General features: G+C 37.4%; 1 protein-coding gene across 1 annotated transcript; it reads right to left on the bottom strand.

Annotated features, from left to right (window-relative positions):
• Nucleotides 1–2,306: 2,306 nt before the first annotated feature.
• LOC117423539 (solute carrier family 2, facilitated glucose transporter member 2-like) lies at nucleotides 2,307–18,541 on the bottom strand. The gene is made up of 11 exons (XM_034039493.3): nucleotides 18,449–18,541; nucleotides 12,322–12,417; nucleotides 11,079–11,263; nucleotides 10,302–10,426; nucleotides 8,742–8,857; nucleotides 8,033–8,195; nucleotides 7,235–7,422; nucleotides 6,480–6,584; nucleotides 5,322–5,423; nucleotides 4,108–4,311; nucleotides 2,307–3,776 (listed from the first exon to the last, which is right to left on the bottom strand). Exons 1-11 carry the CDS (start codon nucleotides 18,461–18,463, stop codon nucleotides 3,573–3,575), a joined length of 1,503 nt encoding a protein of 500 aa, XP_033895384.3. The 5' UTR covers nucleotides 18,464–18,541; the 3' UTR covers nucleotides 2,307–3,572.
• Nucleotides 18,542–18,851: the final 310 nt, after the last annotated feature.

The raw sequence follows: 18,851 nt of genomic DNA, 5'->3' as shown, positions 1-18,851 counted from the left end.
ATGAAAGCTTTGTGCAAGCTTTAGACTTCAAGTTAGTTGTTGCCAAAACTTAGTTTCACATTGGTAATGTGGGACAACAAATGGCCATTATTTATATATACAAAAGCTGGATTTCTGGGTAGGCAATTTACTGAACTAGAAGAGGCTCGTATCACTGACTGACAAACAGTTACTGTATTCTAGAACACACACTCTCTCAAGCTCTGCTAGTCACAGATTCTTATTGCTTATGTGCAAATCAGCTTTTCTCAAAACTGTTGTAGGCTTCTGGATACTTTAATGCATGAAAGAGATCACATGTTCAGACTTGTCCAAATATCCAACAGAAGTGTGTTGCTATCCACCAGTGATGATGTATTAGCCACCACTGGTTTAGATCTTCATTCCCTATTGTGTCCATGTTTAGTGGACATTTGTATGTGGAGGTTAATTAGGAAGTAACAAAATGACTCTTGGACTGTAAAATCCCCAGGGTTGTCTAGTGATAACTTTGAAACATTTTCATTAAATGGTGTTGAAATAAAACTCACTGTATTTAATCCATACGTCTCAGAAAGTAACAACAGTAATTTTAAGATGCTGATGGAAAGGTATGACATATTACAGGAGGCCTAGCAACTGATCGTATATATACAAATTTATATAACAACTCAGCCAGCTGCTAGGTAGAGTTCAGGTTCAATATTTCAAATAGTAAAACTCGAGTTTTACTGCACAGTACAAGGTGATGAAATATCCACTGCAGTGTCCACTACGCTTGTGGACTATTTTGGAAGGCAGGTACAGACTGTACTAGTGGACAGTGACAGTCTCTTCAAAACCAGGGTTTATTATTCTGTGCTGAGAATAAATGCCATGTTTTTCATCACGCCATGTCTGCAAAACGCATTATTTAGCAAGCCTTTAGTTAAACTGTAACTTCTGGTGATAAAAGGTTTTCAAGCTTGAATATCCCATTAATGAAATTCAAAATCGATGTCCAGAGTCTAAGGAAAAGGCTAATAAGAAAAAACAGTGTTTCTGATAAAGCTGTTCACATGTCAACACCAGCAATGTTGAAAAGAAAGCTCTCTATCTTGCTTGTAAGTTGGTAGGTATTGATGCATGTGCCTTTTGTCAATCAGAAGAGACACTAGGACTTAATGCTTTTATTTCACCTCTACACCATTGCGCAACACTGATCTCTGCCCACTGTTTAGACCTTGAATCTGGGTTGTGTGCACACCTGCTTCTCTTCCCATACTGTGCAAGTAAACATATTGGTTGTGTCCAAATGCCTTTTTAATTGAGCGTGGATCTGATTAAGACAAGAATTTGACGTTCCAACAGTAATATCCTGTTTTAAAAATGGCCCGGTTGGAGTTTGTGAGTGAAAATACCAGCTTTTAAATCCTGAAAAAGACTGGAACAGAAATGACCAAAGCATGTATAAATAAATATGGAACTAAGAACAATTAGAAAAGTATACACAAACAGTGTAAAGCTGTAACAAACAATACCAAAAAAGCCTTACCTGTCATTTGTAAAATCCTACCGTTTTGCTACAGACTTTCACAGTCACCTCACTATACATGAACTTCTACTGTGCAGTAGATGTTAATCACCAGTCACACACAAGACTCTTTATAGGACCACATGGGGGGCTCCAACATTTGCTGTACAGGAAGTGAATGTATAGTTTGGCTTTAGAATAAGCTGATTTCATTTTTATTTCATTTTTTCAATCGTATTTCAATTGTAGTTTTCCCCCACAGAAACAGTTAAGTATGATTTCATTAATAATAAGACTAGACAAGAAATGGTTAAGAACAACATCTTCACATTTATATTGAACACTTCATAACACACGTCATCACTAATATGAAGCACAGAATTACCCAAAGTGGCATTTGTACAATTCTATTTCAAAACAAATGGCTGCTGCAGTCAACAATAATACAGTACCTCTAGTAAAACACTTTTATTAGTTTAGTGCTTACTTAAGATGGTTTAATCATTATTTAAAAATCAATGAAGATATTATTAATATTATTAATCTAGTTTACAAAGTGCCTCTCAAAAAACACTTCTTTGGAACACACTTTCTGCCAGGTAGTCACAACCTAGATAATGTTGAATTTCTGTACCAACAGGGAAAAAGAGTTCTCATGAAGCAGCACATACAAAATGCTTCTGTGCAATACAAGCTTTTACAGCAGACTGTACTTAATAAAAAAAATAAAATAATAATACTAATACTGAATATGATTTTTGTTTTAAAATTACAAAGTGATACACTGTTATAAAATATATTATAAAACAGTTAATACAAGTCTAATTGTCATACATACAGGTAGTTTTAAAAGAAGAGGTTTTAAAATAAAGGGGAATATCTCTCAGGACAAATAAATACAATTCAAGAATAAATAGCTTTGGATTACATTTTCAAAGTAAAAAATAACAAAACAAAAAAAAATAAAACAAAACAAGTAACTGCTATAAGTACCATAAAACATAAAAAATTTAAGTGGACAGTTAAAATAAAAAATAAATAAATAAAAAACAAAACACCACCAACAACAACAAAAATGTAATTTGAAGCTAATTAGTCTTTAAATAATAGTGTAACAGACAGTTGCACAACTCAACCAAGTTTGTTTACATGGAATATACAAATCTCCATAACTGACAATGAAATAGTGAGTTACACTGTCCAGTTTAAGATTGCTATAATGGGAGCAATGTGTTACTGTTTTGTTAATAGGAAATATCCACCAATGAATGTTTGGTGGTGACGCTTAGCCCCGCCTCCAATCCATGTGAGGGTGTGTGTTTTTTTTTACCCAGTTTTCTCCCCAATTTAGAATCGGCAATTGTGTTATTAATCCCGGTTCACCGCTGCAACCCCCCCCGGTGACTCGGAAAACGGAGGCTGAAACACGCGTCCTCCAAAAAATGTTCCTGCCAATCCGTCATTTTTCACACTGCGGATCCATAGTGAAGCCATCAGACCTATAGTGCCGGAGGACAACACAGATCTCAATGGCTCCACTGCAGACCCGCAGGCTCCCTATCAGCCACAGGTGCGCAGTGAACCGTGGATTGCCCTGCCAACCTAAGCTCTCCCTACCCGGGCGGCGCTTGGCCAATTGTGCGGCGCCCCCTAGGAACCCCCGGTCACGGTCGGCAATGACATAGCCTGGATTCGAACCTGAGATCTCCAGGCTACAGGGCGCATCCTACACTCCATGTGGAGCGCCTTTACTGGATGCGCCATTCAGGAGTCCCGAGGGGGTGTGAATGAATATGCCTGTGCAAAGTACTGGGTCTTTTGCTGCTGGACCTGGATCTGTACACATCTAACTGGATCGGTAATATTATTGATAATTTACAAAAGGGCTATTCATTCTATTGTAGCCTGTATTGGAACATGTACCTGTTTTGAATACGGAATATTTAACCCTTGCACAAACTATTTGGTTTGGACTTTACCGATGTTCTGGATTGAGCTACGCAGGAAAGGTTGAGATACAGCTCACCCTGCATCTTGCGACAAGTCCGCTACAGGATTAAGAAACAAGAAACAAAGCGTCTCAAGCGTCTGTCGAGCCCTCCAAGAACTCCATCTCTGTGGCTGTTTTGGGGCCAGGTGGTGGAGCGTGTCTCCGGCGTTGGAATTCAGAAGAAATTTCCTCAAAGGTCTTCCCTTTTGTTTCAGGCACCCTCAAGTATGTAAACATTGTAAAGCCAAAAAGCAGCAAGGCAAAGATTATGAAGACATAACTTCCACATAGGGCCTGTGAAATAAAAATAAAAACATGTTGGGGTTAACTATAGCCTTAAATACTTCAATGATTTTCCCTAAGGTTGTCAGGTAAGTATCATCTCTCTGGCATTCACTTTAATTGGGATTACAAACCCTGTTCTCCTGTGAGAACACAGTACAGTTTGGATAGAATAACCTCACAAGTCCATGGACAGCACAGCAACAGCTAAATACAAGGCATAAACTTAAATGTTTATTCACTTCACTTGTTTGCTGTCAGTTCTACGTCTAAATTTGTGACTGAGTAATTGTGGTAATGGATGACGTTTAACACAATCAATAAACAGGTGCCTCATACATACCTCTATGTACGGAAAACACATGCCAATAATGAAGTTTGAGGTCCAGTTACAGCAGCCTGCCAAGGCTAAAGCAGCAGGGCGGGGGCCCTGGCTGAAGAACTCAGCCACAATGAACCATGGGATGGGACCAGGCCCGATCTCAAAAAAGGACACAAACAGGAAGATGGCCGACATGCTAATGTAGCTCATCCAGGAATACGTGCTCTGGAGGGGACACACACACAACATATTTAATTACTGGCAAAACAGGAAGACAAATTATTTTTTGTTTGTTTTTTTCATAGTGATACACAGTAATTCTACACAGGTAATGCGAAAATAAACAATGAGTGAGGAAGTTCTGAGTTATGTATGTGATTTGAAGTACAGTTGCCATCGCTTAGAACGGGCGCGTTTGTGTTAACGTGATTCACACGCAGTAAGCGATGGACAGTATAAACTCCCACACAATAACCTGACATTCAAAATGTCCCCCAATCACCAGTACAGTAAACAAAACAAACATACGTGTATGCAGTTAAAAATCTTAAAACATGCACTATAATAAAAAAAATATATAATTAAAATCTATGAACGTAATAAAAAGCAGTGCGAGTATTGTAGTATAAGCAGTGTGTTTGTTACTTAAATCTATGTGACTGGCACATAACGAGATCCAAAAACAGCTGAGTTTGCCCAAAATATACAGCGTGCTTAACACGGTATACACGGTGCCTTTGTTGTTGAAATCCATGGGAATGGCAAATGCTATTTGCCCGATATAAACAGCTGTCCGCAATAACCCTTGACGGTGTAAGTGGTGGATACCTGTACTGCAAAGTCAGATATCTGTTCAACATGCAGTATTAGAAGCTTGCTTACGGTTCACCAGGATCCACGACTAGGCGGGATGGCTCTTCATGAGGTTGACCATATACTTTAAAATCAGGTGAATCATTTTCAGCAACTAGGTTCATCATAGAGCCACTTCATCACAACCACCCATTGCCATTTAAAAGAGATTTATACTGTGTCCACCACTTATAAGGTGGCCCTTTATACCACAGAACAAGTTATAAGGCGGTATGTTCGTGGGTCTCATTTGCTCCATATTGCCGTTCCACTAGCACTTTCATTCTCGTTATAAGGTGGAAAACAAATACTATGACAAAAACGTTCTCTGCAGAATGTCTGTTTTATTGACACAGTATTAAGACTCACTCAATAGAACTTACCACGAAGACCAGGCCCACTGTCATAATTACAGCACAAAGACACATCCCTGCTAATCCAATGAGAAAAAGATTGCACCTCCCAGCTTTATCAACAATGAGGACCTAAGACAAAAAACAACAAAGTCTGTCTACAAGTTATATTGAAAACTGACCTGACACTATTACACAGTGACACAGGTACATGTGGATTTTTTTAATGCTTACTGTTATTACTTTTGGGGTCAATTTCAATCTATACGATCTAAATGCATCGGCCATTTACCTCTGTATTATTCCTGCTGGTTCATGTCAAATATGGAAAATAAATCCTATTGGATTATTGGAAATCCTAACAGGATTTGACAGCTTTCCTAAATATGAAATCCAGAAAGAAGCCACTCCATAGGAAATCTCATGAAACCACTATAGGACTGTTTGGACCAGGACAACAGTACTCACTAAGCTTTTGCTTGTAAGTGGTCACAACAGTAGGACCTTTAACAATTGTTGTTGTGTGTGGTTTACCCAGCCTGTTCTTGACATGGCAAGTAAATATTGCCCATCTCTCAGGATAAAGGTTGACTTGATTCCAGTATGTACACTATGCTTAGCATCTGCAATGCAGTGCAGTCCTGCTTCATGGACAGCATTCTGCACCACGTGTTTTGTGGATTCAGTCATTATATTTGGTATTAATGTAGATGATTGAAGGTTGTTGATTTTTTTTTGTATTAAATAAATTCATTAAGCATTTTTTTCAAAATTAGCAAATTGTATGTCTTTCAAATTCAATTTAAATACCATATTAAATACTAATGTTCCTATGCTGAATTATAGAAAAAAAAAAAGCAAATAAAATGTACACATTCCAGTCAATGGAATAATAATAATAATAATAATAATAATAATAATAATAATAATAATAATAATAATAAAAACACTGGGAGGGTATGTAGTAATACTGAAACAAATATTTTGAAAAACATCTCTCAATTTCTTCAATCTAGGACTCCAAAAAGACTTTGGTCTTCAAGTAGACTTCAAAAGAGCCAAAGAGTTTAAATCTTTCAGTATTACAATATATCCTGATGTTTATTTTTCTATACAGTCTAATATTTGCTGGATATTATTAAATAATGTTTGATTTGCATCAGATATAAACATGATGTTTTTATTTACCGAGACCATGGTAAAAATTGCGTTGACGACACCGACTCCAATCGTAGCATAAACAGGTTGGCCGACACCAGCTCTTGTGAAAATAGCGGTCGAGTAGTACAAAATCTAGGAAAAGAAGGAAAACATGTAGTACATTTTATATCAATATTAAATGCAAATTTCAAGGACATTTAAATTTGGAAAGCTGTTGTAGCTTCAAATTTCAGTTTTTATTTAATGTCCCCTTACATTTTAAATAACGTTTTCCTTTATACTGTCTGTGTGTGTGTGTGTGTGTGCCAGTGTGTGTCAGTGTGCGTGTCTGTGTGTGTGTGTGTGTTAATGTGCTTACAACTAAGTTCAGGAGTTAAGTTCTGGTGGTCTGCCATAGACAACATGTCTTTATAGCCAATGTGTCTTATTAGAAGACAAAGCCAGTGCCATCACGTGATCTGCCACTTTGTATCAAACTTCCTTTTGTTTTCCTGGAAATACACTGCTGTGCACTAGATGATGCTGGTAGTTACTAATACAAAGACACTTTGATTGGTCTAGCCAAAATGTAGTTTGGCAACTGGAAGTAATAGTCAAAGCAAACAAAACACATCCAAGTAACTGCTATGAGAATATATTCTAGTTAACGGTTTATTATAAATCTGTATGTTAGTAATCGATATATTACTTCTCCCGCCTCCATGGATATGAATAAATAGATACTATAAGCGTGACGGCTCCTATATGCCCCCTCATTTCAGTGTACTGTTTAGTGAACTCACTGCGTTGATTCCTGAAAACTGCTGCGAAAGGTGCAGCATCAAGGCGACAACCAGGGGCTGCCGGTACGAGGGAGAGCGAATGAGCTGCAGGAGGGACACTTTGTCTTCTTTCATAGCTTCTTCCTTCTCTTTCTGCATCTCTGCTATGTCCTTAGTGGCGTCATATTCTCCCTTGAGCCTTTTCAAAGCTGGGGCAAAAAAAGAAAAAGCAAATTTCACATTGTATTATTTATACTAGAAATGGCAGAATATCATCCTTTAATCTGGAAGCTGCATTAGAGCTCTGTTCCCCCCCCCACCTCTGTTTCAGGGTTCTATAACCATTATACCTTTGGATGCCTTGGATCTTGAGTAATCATCCACAATCATTAAACTACCACACAATCCAAATGTAAACTCATAGACTGTAATGTAAATGTCATATAATCAATGCCCTTGATTTAAAAAAAAAAAAAGTCCAGGTTTTACAAAAGCAATAGGTTGATTTTACAAGGATGTCTGCTTAACAAACTGTGTACCAGCTTTACACGGTCACTCAGTTGTTAGCATTCAAAAAATTTAAATTTAAAACAAAATGGCCTTTTACGTGGCATAAATGCATGGTTACTACGACAACAGCTGGGTATATGCCCTGTAACTGATAGTTACATTTGCTATCCATTGCTTACATGGCTTCACCAATTACTTGGGTTACCCAGTAATGCTGAAATAGTTCATTATATTTAGTATGCTGCAGTTACTATGTAAAGAACTTTTACAAACACCAGTTCCAGTTTCATGGCTAGTCTTTCGTCTTACATTTCTTAGCTTCTTTCTCCTTCCCAAGTTTGATGTAGAGGTAGCGGGGGCTCTCTGGACAGATCAGGAGCAGTACACTCTGGAGAATGGACGGTGCCCCTGACAAGCCCAGGAGCGCTGGCCACATGATGTCATTGCCCAGTAGAAAATCCAGACCAATAACCTAAAAGAAACATAAGTGAGCCTAACCCCAAATACAAATACAAGCAGTATTCAGCTTCCTACATCAACATAACCCCATTATAGGCAGAGAACTAGCCATTTAGTTATATATTGCGTGGGGTAATATATAACTTATTTTTTTAATGTCCTGGATTTTATAAATAACTGACTTCAACCATAACAGTCTTTCGGCTCAAAAACGGGCTGCTGTCGCTATGCTGTTAATGGGACCCTTTGTAGTGTTTGTTTCCACAAGCTGCAAATTGTCATGTTATCGCAAGACACCATGGATTTTGACGTGACGAGCAGAGAGATTGCATTTCCATAACTAGTGTAAATAGAACTGTTATATTTAACTATCACAGTGCTGTTTTTACTTAGGCATGCAAATTAGAAATGCTTTCATGAGCAGTCATTACTGTGCCATCAAGCTTAAACTAATTCATTCAATGTCCCAGTTGTTTCTATAAGGCATAAACAGAAAGTATGTAGTATTTCAGCACTATATAAAAAATTAACACCTGAACAACATGCAACAGAAACCTACCTGGCTGATTAAAATACCAATGGCAATTGCCAGCTGATGTAAAGTTCCCAAAGCACCACGATAGGCTGTGGGAGCAATCTCTCCAATGTACATCGGCACAAGTCCAGAAGACAACCCTGAACCACAGCAAACAATAGAAGGGTATTGGTTGAATGACATTTAAAACATACCAGGTCTGTGTTAGAAAAAAACAAGATTAGAATCTGAACTCAACACTGTTGAAGGCAATAGCCAAAGCGCTTGTCTTTTGTTATAGTTTGACCTCGGAATTTGCTTTGTTGTGATGTTAGAAGTTATGGCTTGAGGAAGCACATCTACATCCGCCAAACAACAGAACAGTCAATTTGAGCATCTCCAGGACTGAATGAACTCATTCTTACACTGTATACCAGTAGTCTATAATTTAAATCCAACTTCATTCCATCATTGTTTCTTGAGCTTCTGTCTAACATTTGGTAGCATGCTGAATAGTTCTGATATAGATGACAACAGGAATAATACTACTACTAATAATAATAATATGCAGCAACTTTTCTTTTAACAAACTTCAGACAACCTCTCTGAGATTAAGTATGCAAAATTTCACTTCAATTGGCAAAAAGGTTTGAGAAGATGTTTCAATATTTTTGACAAAAACAATATAGCCACCAATACAGTTGGATAGACACCATATGGTTTCCTATATGTGTTCCATAGTAACCATGACCGTATGTGCACTCTGTAAAGTTATAAGCTAATTTTGCACTTGACCTTAAGGAGAGGTCAAAGGTCACTGTCAAGGCAATTTTTGAATAGAACATATATGGGTTCCTATATGTGTTCCATAGTTACCATTACCCTATCTGCACTCTAAGGAGTTATAAGCTAGTTTTGCATTTGAGCTTTAGCAAAGTAATATGTGCAAATATGTGCAATTTGACCATAGCTGAAATTTGATTGGCTCACGGAAGCCATGTTTTTTTTATGTAGCGACTTGCTTTGAACCAACTTGATAGACAACCTTGCCAAGGCTTTGTATGCAAAGCTTTGCTTCAAATCGGCATAATGGTTTCAGAGAAGACGACGTTTGAATATTTTTGACAAATCCAATATGGCCACTGAACCATGTGACCAATCGACTTCTCTTGAACAAATCCAAATATAGCACATAAGGGTAGTCTGTGTCCCAGGTTTCACATCTCTACCATAAGAGGATTCGGAGAGGATTTTTTAAAATTGGCCAATATTTGTGAAAAATCCAATATGGCCACCAAACCATGTGACCTTTGACCTTCGTTTTCGCTCTCACACAACTTCCCATAGGCCTCTAACAACCTACCAAGTTTTGTAACTTTTCGTGCAATGGTGCTGATTTTACAGACATTTGAAAATTTTGGTGGAATAAATAAAAATATATACATGTTTTTTCTAAAAGGGAAAAAAATACAAATAAAGAAACTTCAGACTTCTCATAAGCCCCATGAATAAATGTCTGTGTTTTTACTTAATGGGTTTTTCCTTTCTTGTAGCAGGTGAATATGTCCGACTTGCACATTTTCGTCAGTAATGTAAAATGCTTACCACAGTAAAACCCAATTACAGCTCTTCCTGCAATGACCAGGATGTGTGCAGGCCCCATTTTGGCCAAACCCATCAACAGGCCTCCCACCACTGCCAGAATGTTCACAGCTAACATGCCCTTTATCCTGCAACACATCCAGAGCTCATCATGTTTAAACATGCTGCCCTGCAACAACAAGACAGCTAAAAGCAACACACACAATGCACACTTCCAGAGATCAAGCCTATCTCAAGCAATGATGTATCATGCTCTAAAGTGTATAATGCTGCTTTTGTGCACTGCATTTTATAATTACCCAGGAAAACACAGGCTGGATTAACAGTAAGAGATTATTAAAAGGGCTTTTTCATAAAGAGAAAAATACAAATAAATATTGCTACTGTGTGTGTAAATTGATATTTAAAATATGTAATTGAGAATTTAAATTTAATATATATAAAAAAACCAATTCAATGGTTATTATGCTTGAAACTTGCATTAAATGGCAAAATAAACACCAAAAAGTCTGATCCAGACCAAAAATTGAATTTTAATATAAATTTAAAAACATCTTCATGTACAATTGATGGGTTTAACATTAATACCCTTTGCAGTGGCAGATACTTGTAGATAACTGACCTTGTCTTTCGTTCGGGGCCCCCAGGTCACCTTGCCTGTTGCCGTGGTCAATTATCTAGCAATTCATTCTTAATAAAAGACCATTTGAACGTATTCAACTCCCTAAAACTGCCTTTACAGGCTCTTTTATAAAAAAAAATTAAAAAACTCTACTGTACCTTCCCAGGCTGTCTCCAACCCATCCCACCAGTAAGGAGGAGACCATGCCTCCAACGGAGAAGACGGACACAGACAGGGACCAGTACATTGTGACGGATGGGTGGAGCTCTTGAGCCTCCTTACCATTCAGGAGGGAGTCATTCTGCAGCACGTTTAGAACCCGCCCATAGTGTGTTTCTATAATCTGCAAAACCAAAAGACAACACTGAAAGAAATTTTATTTAAATATAGATGCTCAGAAATCCTATCCTGCGCAGAAGTAAATAACAAAAAACAAATAAAATAAATAACAAGAATAAATAAACTTTGCACAGTGGAGCTTTGAGAGAGTAGCTCATACCCAAACAGCAGTTAATAGTGATAACCCTAGCCTCCATATTGACTCAGATTATCAAATTCAGACTAATGAACATCAAGAAATACAGAGTAAATTGATTTAATCTAATTAGTAATAAGGTACTTTACTGGTCTGGATTTCTTTGCGCTCCGGTTGTTTGAATGTGTGAGTTCTTTAACATCACGCTGCCTTTCTTTCCCTGTAGTCTGCACTCTGAACACACAAGTTATTTCACGCTTGCGAAAAAAAGGTCTTTTTTGTTTAGTTTTCTCACTATTTATTATTTAAGATGTGTAAAGTAAATTACTAACAATTAATTAAGATTGTGTCATTTTATATGCATTCTGTGACCAAAAAAGTGACTGGAATTTTGCTTTGTGAACTTTAGCAAAGACATACCTCATTGTATTATTATTATTTTGCACCGAGCACCATGCACACTGAATGCACTAAGCACTGAGCACAACGAGCACTGTGTGTACTGAATGCACAGAGGCGCTATCCACCGAGTACCACGTGCACAGAGTGCACTAAGCACCGAGCGCACCAAGGCGCTATGTACCGAATACCGTGAGTGTCAAGTTCACTAAGCACCAAGTGCACTGCACACCTCGGTACTCTGCGACATGCCACTATCGCTATGCCATCAATGGATTCTTTATGACGTTTATTTATCCAAACCATGTATTGTTTTAATGCAGTATAAGATGATTTGGAAAGTGAATGGCAGAGAGATTCCAATTGACATACAATGCAATATATAAAGGATACATCCTGGGTCTCAATGATATACAGTGTCTGATTTTAGAGTTTAGGCCTTCAAAGCAATCATGAACAGTGAACAAACTAACACACAGTCCATGAGACTCTCCCATTTAAAAGGTGTTTGTATATGCTTACAGTACCTTTTGAGGTGCATTGATGACTCCAAGGCTATAGCCATACTGAAATGATCCCAGAACAGCCGTGAAGACAGCCAGCATCAGAGTCCCGGATAACTGCTATAAATACAATGCATAACATTGGTTACGTTTACAACAAAAAAAGGTAGCACAGTAGGATTGTGGCACTATTATTCATGAAAAACAAAAAAGTAAATCAAATTCGACCCTGTCCTTTTTCACCAGGGCGTGAGTTTACACAAATGTTTAAGTACTGCGCCAGTGGGTGGCAGTTTATGGTAATTAAGGAGGGATTATGCTAATATTTTGGCTGTCACACATCACGAGAACCATGCTATTAATTAAAAGTGCAATACATTAACAAGGGTGTTTACGACTTTTTACAGAAACTTTCAATTTTTACATACCTAATCGTGGCCATCTGGGTTTACACCAGGTGTAATTGGAGTGTTCTACTTGTCATCTCTGAGGATGGTTAAATGTAATTAATTGTTCAATTTTTCCATTACGATTCCTTCGTAGCACAAAGGAGATCTGTGAATCTGCTGTACAAAAGTTGTGCCAATAGGCTATCACTACTAAATCCATTAAGGTTTATTTTTTTAATTCTATATTAATATGTGTTTTGTGCAGTTAGCTTAACTAATATTTTCAAGTTAAAAACAAAATATGTATAGTAAAAGATGTACAATTCTTAACTCCAATTCATTTTTTGTACTGCAATTATTATTATTATTATTAGTTTATTTAGCAGACGCCTTTATCCAAGTCGACTTACAGAGACTAGGGTGTGTGAACTATGCATCAGCTGCAGAGTCACTTACAATTACGTCTCACCCGAAAGACGGAGCACAAGGAGGTTAAGTGACTTACTCAGGGTCACACAATGAGTCAGTGGCGGAGGTGAGATTTGAATTATATATATACACCTTTGTTTTAAAATACTTTCAAGCTCAGTGCTATCATCTTAAGGACTAAAGCGAAAGCTTTATTGATTTAGCTGCGTACAGAGTTCATCTTGCTGCTGACATTTCAGTGGTTTTATTAACGCAAGTCTGGAGATGTGTAGCTCTCAACTTTATTCTGTTATTTATAATTTATCTTTATAAAAAATGCTCAGTAAAAAACAAACTGCGCGAAATTCCTAATAATGCACTTCTGACATTCCTGGAGAAGCACCGATGTAAGCTTTGTGCTCTCTTGTTGACATTTTTCTTTATACTTTTCATTGTATCTCTGTTATTTGTTCTGAAGTTATAGTTAAGCATGACGTAACACAACAGGATTACAAGAAAGTGTATTTCTGTCTCAGTAAGATAATGATTCTTCAATTTGTTTTTTTAAATTTGATGCAAAGAGGCAGTGTGGTCCAATGGTTAAAAGTCCAGGGCTTGTAACCAGAAGGTCACCGGTTCAAATCCCACCTCTGCCACTGACTGACTCACTGTGTGACCCTGAGCAAGTCACTTTTCCTCCTGCGGATGAGATGTTAAATCAGTGTCCTCTTGTAAGTGACTCTGCATATAGTTCACAGCTTACCTCTGTAAAGTGCTTTGTGATGGTGGTCCACTATGAAAGGTGCTATATAAAAATAAAGATGATGATAATAATAATAATAATAATAATAATAATAATAATAATAATAATAATTTTAACCCATGGAACAATGTAAATTATATTATTATTCTTTATTTACTTAGCAGATGCCTTTATCCAAGGCGACTTACAGAGACTAGGGTGTGTGAACTATGCATCAGCTGCAGAGTCATTTACAATTACGTCTAACCCGAAAGACGGAGCACAAGGAGGTTAAGTGGCTTGCTCAGGGTCACACAATGAGTCAGTGGCTGAGGTGGGATTTGAATTATATATATACACTTTTGTTTTAAAATACTTTTCAAGCTCAGTGCTATCATCTTAAGGACTAAAGCAAGGGACTTCCTGGTTACAAGCCCTTTTCTTTAACCACTGGACCACACAGCCTTGTACCAAACTGGCACTGGCCTACCTCTTTCCTGGTGTTCCATGCTTGAAACACACATTTCCAAAACCTACAAAAGTATCGCACTTTTCAGCATTTCAACATAATGAAGTAATTCTAGTTGATGTGTTTCTGGTGTACTTTCTCCAGTCTCTCCAATAGGTAAGAAATTTATGTGAATAAGTGTATATAACTTGCAAGACCAGATTAAAACTAAAATGCTTTTGTAATAATTTTTAAGAGGCAGACAGTTCATAATTTACATTTCCTTAAGTGTGTTTATTAAGTAAATTAGTCTCCAGAAGCTAAAATCCTAATTCATCTCAATAGCCAAAAAAGAAACAAAGGCCTCCCCATTATCGCTCAGTCACAAATGCTTTCATTCAAAGCCAACACTATTTATCATTCCATTAACGCATTGTAAACTTCAAAATAAACCAACCAGTCTTCAGCTCCACACACACAAAGCTGCCTTTCATTTGCCTGCAACAACAAGGTCTGTCTGGCAACATTAACTGCAGGAGGCCTCTGCATTTACTGGTGTAATTAGTGGAAGAAAAAAAAAGAAGTTGTGTTTAAATGAATGTAGACAATATGCTGTCTTGGATACTTTGATCTTAGAGTGGCATGAGTAGTTAATGCAAAAATTGTTGCACAAGCACTACAAAGTTATATGACAATTACGTAATTGGGTACTTGACAAAAGCAATAACCAGTATATGGAAGTAGATACACAAATATGTATTTGTGTTAATCCTACAAAGGCCCTGGGAACAAAGCTTTAAATGTGAAGGTTGTTTTCTTCACCTCTTTTCGCTCACACGGAGGAATACCATACCAATGCTCTATCCACTTCAATAATGCTCACTCAGCACAAGCTTGTGGAGAATTCACAGAGAACGCCACTACCTTTATACCTGTGAACTCCACAGTTTAATTATTACTAATAAACTTCGAATCTCCAAGTTGCTTTTTCTCTAGGGCAGCAGTGTGGAGCAGTGGTTAGGGCTCTGGACTCTTGACCGGAGGGTTGTGGGTTCAATCCCCAGTGGGGGACACTGCTGTTGTACCCTTGAGCAAGGTACTTTACCTAGATTGCTCCAGTAAAAACCCAACTGTATAAATGGGTAATTGTATGTAAAATAATGTGATATCTGTATAATGTGAAATAATGTATAATGTGATATCTTGTAACAATTGTAAGTCGCCCTGGATAAGGGCGTCTGCTAAGAAATAAATAATAATAATCATATTGCATTGCAAACACAAACTGACTCAATGGCATTCCGGTCCATTTTCAGCATAGATAGATGTATTATTATTTACATCCTTAAATGCCAGCACTGGAAAAGCACCTGTTAAGAAACTACATCCTCCACAATGCACCCTTGCTGGTTTCAACTGCCTCCCATATCAATACTCGGCTGTTTAGGTGTTGAATGTAAATTGCTTTGCTTGTTCATCATGATGCAGTCCTCAGGCACATTTTTATTAAATCTCTATTAGTTTTTTTTTCTAGATTGCTTGTGTAAGTTACCTGTAGATTTTCAGAATGTTAAATGAAATTAAAAGGGTCAGTCAGTGTGTGCTTAACATCCTGCGCTACGCAAAATATCCATGTGCTTTTCAGAATGTACTCCACCACAGGAGCACCTGTGGAAAAATAACTTCCTCTACAGCTTAATAGTAAAAGAGAAATATAGATATTGAGAAGGCCTCGTTTAAATGTTTCTGTTCAGTTTCCTGTAGGTTTAAAAAAAGAAAAAAGGAATGATGTGCAACTGCTGCTTTAACCCCCTTACAGCACAGATGAACAGTGTGTCATTTCTTGTGCTCTTCATTCTATACTGCATTCCATCTTTGCTTAGCAACTACTATATACATTTATTTGATTTCTGCTGTAGCTCTTCCTTACTAGGACAGTCTGAAGAGCAACATAATTGGGTACTGGATACACTATTTAAAAAGTCGCAGGCGTATTTAAAGTTCCACAATCATATTCAGTTTATAACAGAGGAAAAGGGGATTGTGGGTATTTTACTGGAAAGATGCAGAGCTGGTATTTTCAACACAGAAAACTATATGTAAAAAAACTTTATGGACCAGCCCAATGTAATGGGTATTAATGTGCGATTCACTGCCATTATGAATTCTGTCCCTTATCGTCAAGATGAGTTCAAAAGCTTGAAAACCACAAATGCAGGCGAGCCGGGGTCTTTTGCATGCTGGTTAAGACGCTCGCTTTATTGTGCGTCTCAAACCTTTGCCCAGTTACACCAACTTAAAAATGACTTGAGGCAATGGAATGGAATGTCCTACAGACAGATCCAGACAGAACTGAAAACCTTCAAAGTGTTTGTAAAGGTGTGTGTGACTAATTAAATGAAGCTAAGCTCCATTCAAACATTGTCACTCAAAATCAGCTTTGAAATCATTATTTTTTAAAGGATGTTTCTAATAGAACATACAGTCTAACTTCACTATAACAAACCCCCTTTTTTAATGATCCAAGCAGCAAGAAACATTTCTCAATGGAAGTTAGCCCTATTAGAACGATCGGTAGTGACTGACACTGAACTTTCTCCAGTATGAATGTGTTATTCTCTCAGTGAAAACAAAGACCTTGGTAGGCTAATTCGAAGATAAGGCTGATTCATAGATAACCTATTGTAGTGCGAATCATGTGTGACGTATGCAACCGTTGCCATCTTTACACAAACTGCAACCATGGCAACAGGGGTGAGGAGGTAACAAGATTGAAACAGTGTGCATTGAGAAAAGCACAAAAAATATGAAGCAATCTACGCTGGATATGTTTTTCAAGAGAAAGGGCACGTAATTACTGTATTCAGCATGTAAGTGTATTTTTTTATTTCTGTACTGTTTTCTTTGAAATATACAGTTTAAATATGGATCAATGTGACGTTGTCTTGAAAGAACTACTGTATAGTGTATAAAGATGTTCAATTCAATTTGGGCGTTTCTTCATTATTCTGATACAGCAAATTGCCAAACCCTATTATAGTGAACAACCTGATATAACGAACAGTTCTCCAGGTCCAAGTGGGGGGGGGGGGGGGTCGTTATAATGAAGTTAGACTGTATATAGTTGGTGTCCTGGTTAATATACACAGGGCTAGACAAAATATTAGTCCAGCATGGAGGCTGTATATTGAAAGACGAGACAACAATGTGTTTAAATTGTTCTGGGGGCCTACATGACAATTCCTCAGTGATTAACACCAGGACATTTTCCATCCAATGACAAAAGTGTTTAACATGCATTCTATCTGTTACTAATTTGGGATGTCAAAATCTGTGGTTAGTTCTTTCTGTTCTAAAATAAGAATTATGAAAATCAAACATTGAAAAAGTCACATATTCCTATTCTAGTCTTTAAAATATAAGCTATAATGTTTCTTTTTTAAAAACCATAAACACTTCTATAACAATTCAAATATGATTATTGATTTTGTTATTGATATTTCACATAATTGATGGTTGTTCCAACCCTTTTTTCATCTACAATGACCTCAAGTGGAAGACTCTTCCTACAGTACAAAGTTAGCCATAGAAAACTGCTGGTCTTCAAATAAACCTTATAGTATATTCATACTGTAGAGGGCTAGATTATGAAGATACCTTGCACAATGCAATACATGTCAGAGCAAAGAGACAATATAAAAATGACAAACAAACAGGTATATACACTGGCATTTTTCGCCAACACTTGATTTTTTCTTTCAGGATTGGACAACTACACGGAATTCCAACAGAAATTAAAAGTTTATTTGAAAATAAGGTTAGCCATGCTGGTCCATATATGACAATTAATTTTTTTTTTTGGTGATACATTTTAATAGGATGACCTAGATATGAACTCTGGACTGACCTGTCAGAGGAACTCTTTACTACAGTTTCCACTTCTCACCTGAAGAAGAGACCTTTGTGGTCTTGAAAGCAAGTGTATTTTGTACTATTTTAATAAATCTGGATTTAGGTGGGAGTCTAACTTTGAAATCAAAGGCTTCCAAGTTCCATGTGTTAAGTACCAAATCTGAGCTAGTTTGAGAAAATAAATCCTGTTACAAAAATCACAGACCATCTCTCTCTCATATCTATATATAAATCTATATCTTTACTTCTTACCTTCCCTGATTCCATCTCTCCCTTTAATTCCCTGGTCGCTTCCCCATCGACAGAAATCCCTGCCGCAGACTAAATCCAAGGATCACAGTAAGAAGTAAATTCTCTCAATGAGTCTCCTCACACATTAGACCCTGGGTAATGATCAATCCAGGTGCTCACGCTTAAGCAACATGCTCAGTAGAATTGCTTACCCAGCAGAAGCACATCCAATACCCTTTCAGCGTGTATCTAGTGAGACATTCCAGGTTTCTGACCATTCCCAGAACACCTTTGGTGCTGGATCCCAAGAAAAAAATGCTCCTGTTGCCATTGATCTGTACCCACTGGGGATGGGTACAAAATGTTTCATTATATACTACATAAACACTGCATCTCCCAGTTGCAAGTCTTGGATTTGACAGAC

Source organism: Acipenser ruthenus, chromosome 17 (assembly GCF_902713425.1).
Source record: "Acipenser ruthenus chromosome 17, fAciRut3.2 maternal haplotype, whole genome shotgun sequence".
Classification (NCBI taxonomy): Eukaryota; Metazoa; Chordata; class Actinopteri; order Acipenseriformes; family Acipenseridae; genus Acipenser; species Acipenser ruthenus.
Note: the sequence above shows the minus strand (reverse complement) of the source record. Positions and strands in the feature narration are given on the sequence as shown.